The sequence below is a fragment of the Azolla caroliniana genome, unplaced genomic scaffold (genome assembly GCF_043228905.1).
Source record: "Azolla caroliniana isolate FFs.n. ecotype wild unplaced genomic scaffold, voAzoCaro1.0.p SCAF_14, whole genome shotgun sequence".
Classification (NCBI taxonomy): Eukaryota; Viridiplantae; Streptophyta; class Polypodiopsida; order Salviniales; family Salviniaceae; genus Azolla; species Azolla caroliniana.
The window spans coordinates 16,358,196-16,370,674 of record NW_028230449.1 but is presented as its reverse complement, the minus strand read 5'-3'; the positions used below and the strand labels follow the sequence as shown (position 1 = coordinate 16,370,674).

Below are 12,479 nucleotides of genomic sequence, written 5' to 3'. Positions count from 1 at the left end.
CCGATTCAGCACCGGAAAACCTCAACTGGACGGTTTCACCGATTCGGACATGTCGGCTAATGTGGATACCAGCCGGTCTACATCCGGGTATGTGATGACATATGCAGGGGGAGCTGTCTCGTGGCAGTCGAGGCTGCAGAAGACGGTTGCATTGTCAACCACAGAGGCGGAGTACATGGCAGTTGTGGAAGCCGGCAAGGAAATATTATGGATGAAGGACTTCATCGGAGAGCTCGGTATCCGGCAATAGGAATACCGACTCTACTGCGACAGTCAAAGTGCCATCCACCTTGCTAAGAATGCGGCCTACCATTCCCGGACGAAGCATATCCAGCGGAGGTATCACTGGATCCGGGAAAGGGTAGATGACCAGGAGTTCGCACTAACGAAGATCCACACGGCCGAGAACGGGTCCGATATGCTGACCAAAGTGCTGACACCCGACAAGTTGGACGCATGCCGGAAGAGGATCGGGCTGGAAAGACACCCCATGCCGGAGTGAAGGGGGAGTTTGTTGGTAAACAGGTCCCTCCGGATGGGAAGGGAGAAGAACAGTGCCGACGAACAAACTCGACCGAGGCCGACAGGCCGAGGCCGAAACGGTATGGGGAGAACCCGACTTCGGAGAGTCGGATGGTGTAGGCCCGGTATGAACCAGATGAGGAGTACCCGACTGCAGAGAGTCGGATGGTGTAGGCCCGATATGAACCGGATGAGGAGTACCCGACTGCGGAGAACCGGATGAAGCCCATCAAGGCTACATTTGTAAATAGCCGAAAAGTCATATTAGTATAAATATGACTTAGGGCAAACTTTTAGTTATGTTGTTATTATTATTCTTCCTTGTTGGTGCAAGAAGAAACTAAAGCGCATAACTGTACAGAGACAGAGAGAGAGAGAGAGACGAGGTCGTAGCCTCTGTTGTAACCGCCGCCTGTGGCGAAGATCTGAGAGCACGAGGTCGTTGCCTCAGTGATCTCACTGTTGTATATTTCTGCATAGTGACAGTTTGCAGCTTGTGGTCTGTCGTGGTTTTTTCCCCTACTTTGGGGTTTTCCACGTATACCTCATGTGCACCATTTCTCCTCTTTTGTGTCGCGTTTTATTACCTGTTTTTCCTGTGTATGAAAAGAAGCTCGGTTGTGGCCGAGCGTCGGACATAAGGAACGTCGAGTTCCCAACATAGTCCTCGAGCAAGCAGGAGGTTCCCTTTGTGGAGTGTCCACCCTCCTTATGACAACCCGGCACGGATGCCGGCTTTGTCAAGTTGTCCGACTGAGATCAAGGGTCTTGAAAGCTCAGGAACGTGTCAGACGTTGTGTAGTACGAGTGTAGAGCCACCTGGAAGGTTGAGCTCTACGGTGTCGATTCCGATTATAGCACAATGTTGCGAGTTTCCGACTCGAACTAAGTCGGAGTGCCGGTCCGAGTTTTGCCGAAACCGAGATCGGTGAGGTGTCACATGATACGATATGCCCGAGTCCAGGAGCCATGTGCTTGATTCCTCAGTCGTAAGCAAAACTTCTGATTCGACTGGGTTCTCTATGGACTGTATGTTCGGGTCGGTCATCAAGATTTCGGTTGAAGAGCCGACGTAGTTGACCTCCTCATGCCGACTACTCTTCTAATCCGCTCTCTGAGCTTTGTCGGTTTTTGCTTTGAGTGCTTGGCAGTCGACTTTGATGTGTCCTGGTTTCTTGCAGTAGTTGCAGATTCGGTTGTCTTGGGACTTGCTTCGGCTTCGCTGATTGTTCGACGGTCGGGAAGAACTTCTTCCCCAGTTGTTCGATCGGTTGGTCGAACCTTGTACTACGTAAGCTTCATCTGCCGAGTCTTTGGCGAAAGACTTTCTCTGAGCTGCTTCAGTCAGGATTGCACTCGTGACTTTGGAGTACTTAACGGCAGTCGTTGAAGCATTGCACACGGTTATAATGAAAGTTTCCCATGAAGAGGGAAGGCTACTCATGAGTATCATTGCTCTGAGTTCATCCTCGATTGTCGTACCCTGAGACGAGATTTGGGAGCTTATGCTTTCGTACTCCTTGAGGTGTGCCTGAACCGAATCAGATTCTTTCATCCGCAAGTTGTAGAGGCGCCGGATCAGATACATCTTCGTTGCGGTGACCTTCTTTTCATAAGTTTCCGACAGTGTTTTCCAAAGTTCAAAAGTTGTAGTGCATGATTGCACTGTGAAGTACACTGACTCTGACAAGTGCATCCGAATCATGGTGCGGACGATTCTGTCCAGCTTTAGCCACTCGTTTGCCTTGTATGCTTCTTGAGGATTTTCATTCTCAATCGGGTCTATCTGACTCTTGACTATGAGATAGTCCTACATTTGTTCCTTCTAGAAGTTGAAGTTTGAGCCGTCGAACCTCCTTAGACTCATCTCCGATGAGCCGGATATTGATGCCATCTAATTCGGTTTCGGTTGGTAAGACTCTGTTCAGAGTTGACTAGGAAGCTTAGTGGGGTGCAGCCGGTCAGCTCACCCGATATCGTTCTAGTCGGTCCTGAACCCGAGTCGGTTTGGTTTCAGATACTTGTTGTTGTCATGACGACATACATTTTGGCCTTACAAGGATTCGAGCCCAAGAAGTCTTGTTGAATACTCCATAAGGACCTATAAATAGGTGTCTATTCATTCATCACAACTCATTCGGTTCAACACCAGTTTGTAGCCCCTTAGCCTACTCTTTGTAATCCTTGCTCTCTTATAATATAAACTCTCTTTCCATTTCTAGTGTTCTTTCTCTCTCTCTCTCTCTCTCTCTCTCTCTCCCCCTCTACCTTCTACTGTCATCTTATTTTGCTCTCTCCTATTCTCAAGTCACGACACTCTCTCTCTCTCTTACACACACACATAACTCACATCTCTTCCGCTTCACAAGAATCCATCTCTTGATTCTTTATAGTTTCCCAATCCAACACCCTTGATGTTGCCAAAATCTCTAGTTGTAGAGAATTTGCATGCTCTCTATGTGATGGAGGATCCCACTTGACAAATTCTAACACATTCTGCCAAGATGATAATAATTTATTAACAACCCAAGACATTGAACACTTCACTTGCCTTTGGAGTTGACTACATTCCACCAATAACCAATGTGTTTCTACTCTTACTTTGCCAAACTTGATGCCAATTCTCTCAATAAAGAAAATCACCATTTCTATCCATGGTTGTGTGTTTGCAAACATAGAAATGAGTAATGAAAACCTTCGAGCTACCATATGCTCATATACATTCAATAATGTTGCTCCACCAAGCCGTTTTGGAGTACAAATATGATCCCATGCCAACCAAGAAATGTCATGTTTCTCTTTTTTCTCCCATAATAATGAACGCATGGATTGGGTAACCTTTTCAACAGGCTTCTTAGACCATGGCAACAATGGAAGATAATAAGAAACCATGGGTATCATAATGGATTGCACAACTTTAACCCTTATATGAAATGGCCATGACTGAGATCTCCAATAGATGAACAGTTTATTTTCAATCTTTCTCGACACCCAATCAACTAGTTTAACATGTGAAACTTCTACTCCAATAGGGTAACCCAAGTGTCGAAAAATTTCCCCACGATTAACAATCTTTCCTGACCAGCCAAGCTCCAATATATTTTGCTCAATACATGAAATAAGAACTAATTTATGCATATTAATCTTTAATCCTAATGCAAGAGAAAACAATTCCCAAACCTTTATAGCCTTTGTAACATTATTACATGTAGCTCCCAAAAACATAAAATGATCATCTGCTAGCGCTTGAACAATACACTGTCTCCCAAATGGCAATCTTAACCCAACCAAATCTCCATCCACTGTCATATTATGTAGCTTAACAAGTATAGAATGAGTGACAATAGTAAACAAAAGTGGACTAAGGGGGCACCCTTGTCTAATTGACCTTCTCACCGAAATAGGTTGTGTTACTCCTCCATTAAGCATGACATGTGACATTGAAGCATCCCCCAATGTATATATCAAATTTGACATACAATCACCAAACCCCATTCGATGCATCACCTCTCTCTCTCTCTCTCTCTCTCTCTCTCTCTCTCTCTCTCTCTCTCTCTCAAGTTTCTAAACGGCTTAACCGGTTTGGCAAGGCTCAAGCCAAGCCGGACCCAGCTCAAACCTAAGCCGAGCCGTTTTAAGCTGCTAAGCCGTTTTAAAATGGTTTAGGCTTGAGCCGAGCCGTTGTCGATCCCTACATACATCCGTTTAGTAATTATCACCATGAAGCCTTAATCATTGTCCTCCCATGTGTTAAACCCTTGGTCTCAATGAAATATTGAACAATACATATCCGTGGTTGTGAGTCTGAACACATATCTTACAATAATGAAAAGACCGACGAGCCATCATATGCATAAATAAGTTAAATATTCCAATTTCCCCCAAGTGCTTAAGGGTTACGAGATCATTCCACACAACCCATGTGATTCCCATCTTCTCCCTCAACAATATTGAAGAGGTTGCAAAGCAAAATGGAAAGCCTTCTTTGTCAATGGCAACAATGGCAAGTAATATAATACATTGTACAACCTTCAAGCATACATGAAATGCCGAGATTGGGACTTCTAATACATGAACTTATCTGTGTAATTTCCCATTAAGCATTAGTTGAGACACCCCATCTTATCCTAATAAAAATATGCGGCAAGACATATATGGTCCAAAGCCTATTGTATCCATTAACCCGAAAACAAAGGACCAATTAACATGATCATAAGCTTTCTCCAAATCTAATTGCACCATAATTAATTCTTGATGAGTGTGTCATTTATAATTCATGGTCATTTAAACATTTAACACGTTATACAACATATTCCTACCTACAATAAAACTATATAGGGTAGGATGTAGCGACTTTAGCAAATGCTTTTGTAATTTATTTTATAAGACCTTTGAAAATATCTTATATAACCCCCCCATCAAAGAGATAGGTCTTCATTGATGAAATGACTCTAGAGATGCCACCTTTCAAACTAATTTAATGAGACCAACCTTCCAAGATTGTGGCACACATCAAAGAGATAGGTCTTCATTGATGAAATGACTCTAGAGATGCCACCTTTCAAACTAATTTAATGAGACCAACCTTCCAAGATTGCGGCACACAACCAAAATCCCAACAATGTTGAAATATTAAAGTTAGGGGCTGCTTTACAATGTTTGAATATCGTTTAAAACTTCATTTGTTAAGCCATCCCAACCAAGGCTCTTACCATTAGGAAGATGCCTTAAAATCATGTCCACGTTATCCTCTATGAAATCCACATCCAATCCATGACTAACGAGATCATGCACAATACATCAACCACATCATAAAATTTATGTCATGCTCTACCTCATTCGTTATTAACAAATGTGGGCCATTTGACCCAGCTCAAGAAGATAGGTTTTGTTGGAGTTTGTACATTGACACCTTGGTTGTTGGGCTCAAAGATGGCAATTATTACCAACTAATACATCACCTGTATATGAAATCACAAGAAACATGATTGATGTGATGCATATTCAATGAGTTTATCATTCATCAGACATTCACTTGATGTTCCGGATATTAAGCTTTGTATAGATACACAAACATCCAAACTGAAACAATCTCAAATCCAAGCAAATATAATGCCATAAATCTACATCGAATTAGCAATTCGAATCTGCTCTTACAAAATGTCCAAAATTACATGAACAATCATACATCTACAGAGGATGATGAGATGACCACTACATCCAAATCTTGCAATACTTGATTAAAAGCCCTTAATGTTGCATTTTGAAGTTCAGCTCCATTGATCCACAGACTAGCTCTATGTCGCAAATCATCTAGTACAGTTACACATTCGGCATTCGCCACATCTTCACACCAACGACGTATACAGACCATTAGTTGATTGATAATCATCTCCTTAAATCCATCGACACATTCCAAACTGAGTGAACCATAAATTATATCTATGGTTTCAAGGAATTTAAAGACCCTTGCTACAGCCAAGGCCGCTATTCCGGAAGAAGCATGAACAGAAAAAGATCGGCAAAACGGGTCCATACATAAATCCCTATAATCTTCAGTTCGGTGAGATGGCTCTCTACAAGAATTGCCTTGTCTCGCTTCCATAGTTCCAATGCCATTTACTTTTGAGAACAAACATCCATATCCAGACAGAACAAAATGAAGGACGATGTCAATAGTGGCATGGTTTTGTAGCTGAGGCGAACAAGAAAGCGCTATAAGTGGAAAAGTGCTAAAAAATGACGACATTTTGATATGAGAAGAATGAGCTAATATGCTTTCACTATTCTCATTCAACAATGCTCTATTAGCTTGATATTTACTATGAGGTTCTATTGTATGATGTGATCCTACTTGGCTATAGGTATCAAGGAGATGACAAGAATCTCGGAAATTCATAAGCCAACAGTTGACAGCATCCTCATAGAATAAAACCTCTGAACCATCTCTCCATAAGTGTTTATTAGTACCAATAATAACAGCATCCTTTCTCCTCAGAATTTCATGTTGATCAACTTTTGCTATGGTTTTTTCTTCTTTATTAATCTTTATCAACCTTCTACGCTTAATCCTGGAAGAACTTTCCTCACTATTTCCCCCTCCCTTATCCTTAATTTTCTGCCAATTTTCAACTAGTTCAAAGAGCATCCTCACTACAAGGTCTCTGAGCTTATTGTCATGGGGGCTGAAGCTCCATGAAATATACCTTGCCGCAATTTCGCGATGTCCTGAACTTATCCATTCTTCTACATGAAGCTTTTGTGTTTGAGCAATGCCATCACAATCTTTAAGCAAGATATTGGGCCTCAAGAAAAGTGAAAACAAAGCAAAATGGAGCCATGTAGGAAACTCCAGCAAAAGCATCCTGTGAAAACAGAGAAAACCAGGCAGTCAGTACATTGAGACTATTGCTTGTTATTAGAGGTTATAAAAAGTTTTGCATACACACCATAGAGAATCTGGAATGCGAAGATCCATCTCTGTACAGGCTATTGCCCTAGTATCCAATGCACTGTTTGCAAAATCTTCACATTGGGATTCCCTATTATCTCTAGTATACTGTGAACCATTTCTCGTGATCAAATCAAGAAGGTCCTTTAGTCCACAAAAACTAGGTGCTCTCATAAGAATCTTCACTGATGATTGTAAGTTTACATGGTAAAATGCTGACAACGGAGGGAGATTCTTTCCAGCCTCAAAACAAAGTCCCCATGAAAATGGATGTTCCAGCACATCCAGCACTGCAGCACCAAGCCCTTCTTTCAGATCAAACAAACATGAAGCACCACTGCAGCACAAAACAATCAGAATTAAGAACAGGCATTATATGTTAAAGCACAATGTGATGCATTGCCTTTATACACCCATAAGAAAGTTTACAAATAATATACATAAATGTATAGTGGTGTAGTTCTAATTTATGCTTGATAACCTCCAGGACTTGCATTGAAGTTTAATGCAAAGGACCTATGTTGCATTCAGGTAAAAGGAGCATTCATATTCTGATTTTGACATCATAACACTGTCAACTATAAAATCATTTTCTACTAGTGTTGCATGTATATATTGACTTTGATATCATTGCACTAACCATTAGCTAACACCTTGTCTACTGAAAAAATAGCTTTATAAATTAAAATTTCCAAGCTCCTGTTAATCCATTTTTCACAAACCAAGGCTTGAGAATGATAGAAATTGCCTAATCAAAGGTGATACTAACAACAGATAAATATCTAATCAACACCAAATCACTTTAGGGTTACTTATAAAACTTACACAGCCAGCAGCCAGCCATTCAATACTGTTCTTGCTTTCAAGAAGATGTCTGGTCCTGAAACCAATCCAAGGACAAGGTTATACCACCCATCAACATGTCGCAATTCGTGCTTCAATGGTAGAAGTGGTCTGTGTGAAATTTTCTGAAGAATTGCAGATAGATCCTCTAAGAGCAAATCTGGCTGAAGACGCCACAAGAGCAATCTGTGCCCACCAAAAAGTATTCCTTTGAGCTTCTGTCCAACCAAAAAGATCTACAAATGAGATCTTGCATGAATTTCTACATTAAGTTTATAAATATATATATATATGTGTAGAACCTTGCACTTCTCCAGCGTTTATGAACCAGAACTCTAAAGATTCAGAAATAATCGAAATTTCCTTGGACAACTATAATATAGCTTTAAATAGGAAAAAAATCCAATCTGTCCCTATACAGAGTACAACAGTATTTTGTGGTACTAACATTCTTTTTTTATTTTGTATAATCTTTCTGTAATATCTATTTATTCATCTGGCATACCATCTGCAGTTTTTACAGTATAGTATAGATACAACACCAAGAAAAAGCTGTGATAGACAGATCAAGGTTGGTTCAGACCTTCCATAGTTTGAAGTGTTTCTGTGTCTACAAAAGTAGTTCATTCATGTAATCTGATGTAGTATGAAGCACAAGCCTAGAAACTGTGAGTAAACCAAAGTTCAGCTACCACTCATGTAGGACATTTCATTATGGAACCAACGTGGTGGTGTCTGAGATACTAGGTATGTGAGTTTAACCCTCTTCACTACAGGACTTTGGCCTTCCTTTCTCCCATATTTCAAATTTCAGTTGCACAAACTCAAGGAAATTTCAATATAGGATCTTCTAAAAATCTAATTGTTACGGGCATGATGACACTGTTGGGAAAATAGGTCCCTCCGGATGGGAAGAGCACGAGCCAAATGGAATGGAGTTGATAGGTAAACTTGGCCGAGGCCGAAAATCGATTTCCGAAAAATCGACAAATCAACAATGGATCGAAAATCAACTCGGTTATTAGTCGAATCAGTCGAAGCTGATTCGGGAGACTATATTTGTAAATAGTCTAAATATACCCTTAGTGGGCCATATTTGTAAATAGCCCCGAATGTTGTATCAGTATATATACACCTAGGGCAAATCATTATGGTTAAGAGATTTGGTGGAGTTGATCATTATAGTTAAATAGTTACTGACGAGGTTGTTGCCTCTATAACTGTGTGTAAGAGTGATACAGAGAGAAAGAGTAACTCTACCGCCATCTGTGAGACGAAGAAGGACTCGAAGGTTGTTGCCTCTGAGATCCTTATTGTATACTTTACCTTTATAGTTATTCAGTTCTTGGGGTTTGTGGACCCCCGTGGTTTTTCTCCACGTTAAAATACTTGTGTCTCTGTACCTTCCCATTTTCTGTCTGTGCACTATCTTATTCGATTCTTTGCACCCCACATAAGTATACGTGATAACCGGTTGTGGCCGGTTATGATCCTAACAGACTTTATCCTCGTGTATTAAAATACTACGGTAGAACTTACCATAGGATAAATTATGGTTATACACTAGGATAAAGTGTGGCCATGCCTGTAACACTAATGTAACCTAGCACAAAATGGCAACTCTTCACAAATGGGGAATGATTCAGCATAATCACTATCTGTTTCTCTCAAAAGAAAGCATGGTATCCAAATGGACACGAGGACATATTCATTCCATTTACTTTACTGAATATTCATTATTTTTATGTTTGATTGTAGCTTACTAGGAAAGCAATCACCTTGTCGTGGAGCTGAAGCGATCATAGAAGACTTCCCTCTTTGCCAAAGCAAACTGAATTAAAGGACACATAAAAGATGGGGCCGATACCATTGTGTTATGTTCTCTTTCATACAATAGGCAACCTCCAGAATGTCTCAATTTCATCGACGAAAAAATAGAAATAGCTTTCAGCAACAATTCTAATAGCTCCAAAGCAAGTGGTTCTGAACGAAACAAAAAAGAGTGGTTGATATTGTTCACAACATTTTGCAAACTAGAATGATAACATTATGTGCCTAAACAAAATGAGAAAGCCTTACCCTTACACATCTCATGAGTTTTATAATCATAAATTAGATGTATCAATAAAATGCCATCCATTAACATCGCAGGTACAAATTTACATTTATAAATTGTATTATGAAATGGGAGGTTACGCTTTATGACCACAAAGTTGTGGTTTGAGTCTGACAAATGTGTTAATTACGTTCCTTGCAAGAAGCATTCATGTTCAAAATTTGAGATCATGTACAGTAACACTCTCCTCTTCTCCTCTCGAAGAGAAGTGTAAGAGGAAATTTCAATTCAATCCCAGGTTCCTACATAAGAGAGCAGTGTCTTTAACTAAGATTTTCCTTCTAAACAAAATTCCTCTCAAAGAGAAGTGTAAGAGGAAACTTCACTTCAATCTCAGGTTCCTACATAAGAGAACAGTGTTTTTAACTAATATTTTCCTTCTAAACAAAATCATTTTTATATAATATAATTTCACTTTTACCAACCCAAGAGTTGAAAACGGTATATTTCCTCAGGAAATGATTGAAAAAATGGCTGAAATTATGAGCTTACCTTCAATTGCAGTTCCTTTAAGAAGGAAGATGACATGACCCATAAATTCCTTCAAATCATTCTTTGGTTCTTCAAATCCATAATCATCAGAAAGTTGAGGATTGTCATTCTTTGACACAACATCTCCCACAAAGATGGAACTTTTGGCCAGATCTGTGGAAGTTTGTACACTTTCCAAGCTATGGAATAATAGCTGAGTTTCAGAAGCGACATAAGTAGACAAGATTGTTGCCAATGTTGTCCCTGAAATGTTCCAAAACGATCGATGTACCTAAACATTATCATATCTCAATACAGATACATACATGCATGTGTGTGTGTGTGTGTGTATACAGTTAACAAATCTGGGCAGATTAAAACCCAGAAGAAGAAAATTCTAAGCCAAACATGTAAGAAACAAGGTAGCAGAAAACTTTAAAAAGATAGCTAATTCACGTTCTTCTTCAAATTTTCTGACTGATGGATGTAGAGTATACGTTACTTCGTAACAATACACTATACATAAATCCAAACAAATGAAGTCTCTGAAAACGAAAGATTCTATGCTAAATCTAAATAAACTAGTCGAATAAAAGAAAGAGCAAAGAAAAACGAGCATAGTATAATTTGACACATCTATACAATAAAACAGAACTAATTTCATCATGCGATATAGAGTGTACAATAACTTTTCAGACCGAGCTTCCCAAAGCAATAGGCTACATCTCAAAAGAGATTTAGAAGGCCAAGAAAACCCTAAACCCTCAATAGTGTTGAGAAAACCCTAAACCCTCAATAATGATGAGAAAACCCTAAACCCTCACTAGTGTCTAGAAAAACGAGCAACACGATTAGGGTTTCCGATAACAGAGAAGCATGATTTAGAATTTAGAGAGCAGAGGGAACTGAAGAGACGAAAGAAATGCGTACCGAAGTGTTGGTGAAGCCAAGCATGGAGAGAACCGAATCGACCATGGGATCTTCGTTTCCCGATCGAAGAAAACTCCGAAGCCCACTAGATCTATCATCATCCTGGTGGACATAACCAGCATTATGATGGCCATGACCATCGCCATCGCCATCGCCATGGCTAGTAGTAAGCAGAGCAATGGCTTGGTCCAGAGGCGAGCTCATCATGCTCTTCTCTGATCTATGAGCTTCACACAGAAAAAAATAAAAAAGAATGATGGTTTTAATGTATGTAAAAATGCTGTTTGTTATGCAGACATATCATGGCAACACACGATTATATTATTAAAGTTAGTAATTGTTCATTCATTGTGATTTGATCCCCTGATCTCCTGATTAATGCAACGATTAGTAATCTGCAACGGTTCGGTTTTGAACCGCGAAACCAACGGTTTAAATGGTTTTTTTGTTCTATTCGGTTTAAACGGTTGGATGGTTTTATCGTTGCCAATTGATTATTTTCTTAAATATTTTTCTGGACAACCTTCTCATTTTTTTAAGCCTAATTCTGACATTTTAAGAAAATTCTTTACTATTTTGAAAATTTGAAATCTGAAATATTGGAAAATATAAAATTGTAAATTTCAATTTTTGAATTTTTTAATTTTGACGTAATGTGAAAACCGAAACCAAAGCATGAAACCACAATTTTAACGGTTTGGATTTTCTATAGAGGTTCGGTTTGAATGGTTACGGTTTCATGGTTTAGTTTAAGTTTCAAAATTTTTAAATAGTTTGAGTTTAACACTCTCGAACCGAACCATTGTCAATTGTTAGTGACAATATGGACAAACCATACATCACATAGGTTTCAGTTTAGGCTTTGGTTTTGGTTGTCCATGGAATTATACATTGTATTTACAACACTTTGAACATCATCGCCGCTTCGATCTAATGAATCGTTACTTTGTTTATGCTTTTTATCATATCATTCTTACGTGTAAACTCATACACATGATGTCGTTATAAAGCTTGTCTTTTTATCCCCTGCTCTGCTAGTTTTGGGTTCAATGTGAAGATAATCGTGTTGATCCAATGTAACATAAATGCTCGAAGATTGCATTAAACTCATTTACTATGGGCAGAGAGACCAAGTTAGATTCCTTC

The 12,479-nt window shown here is 39.5% G+C and overlaps 1 protein-coding gene across 1 annotated transcript; it reads right to left on the bottom strand.

Annotated features, from left to right (window-relative positions):
- Positions 1-5,632: 5,632 nt before the first annotated feature.
- Positions 5,633-11,622, bottom strand: LOC147855624 (acyl-CoA synthetase family protein). Its single transcript, XM_087330609.1, has 6 exons — positions 11,334-11,622; positions 10,425-10,695; positions 9,595-9,799; positions 7,799-8,002; positions 6,972-7,310; positions 5,633-6,887 (listed from the first exon to the last, which is right to left on the bottom strand). The coding sequence occupies exons 1-6, from the start codon at positions 11,538-11,540 to the stop codon at positions 5,705-5,707; spliced, it is 2,409 nt and encodes an 802-aa protein (XP_087186735.1). The 5' UTR covers positions 11,541-11,622; the 3' UTR covers positions 5,633-5,704.
- Positions 11,623-12,479: the final 857 nt, after the last annotated feature.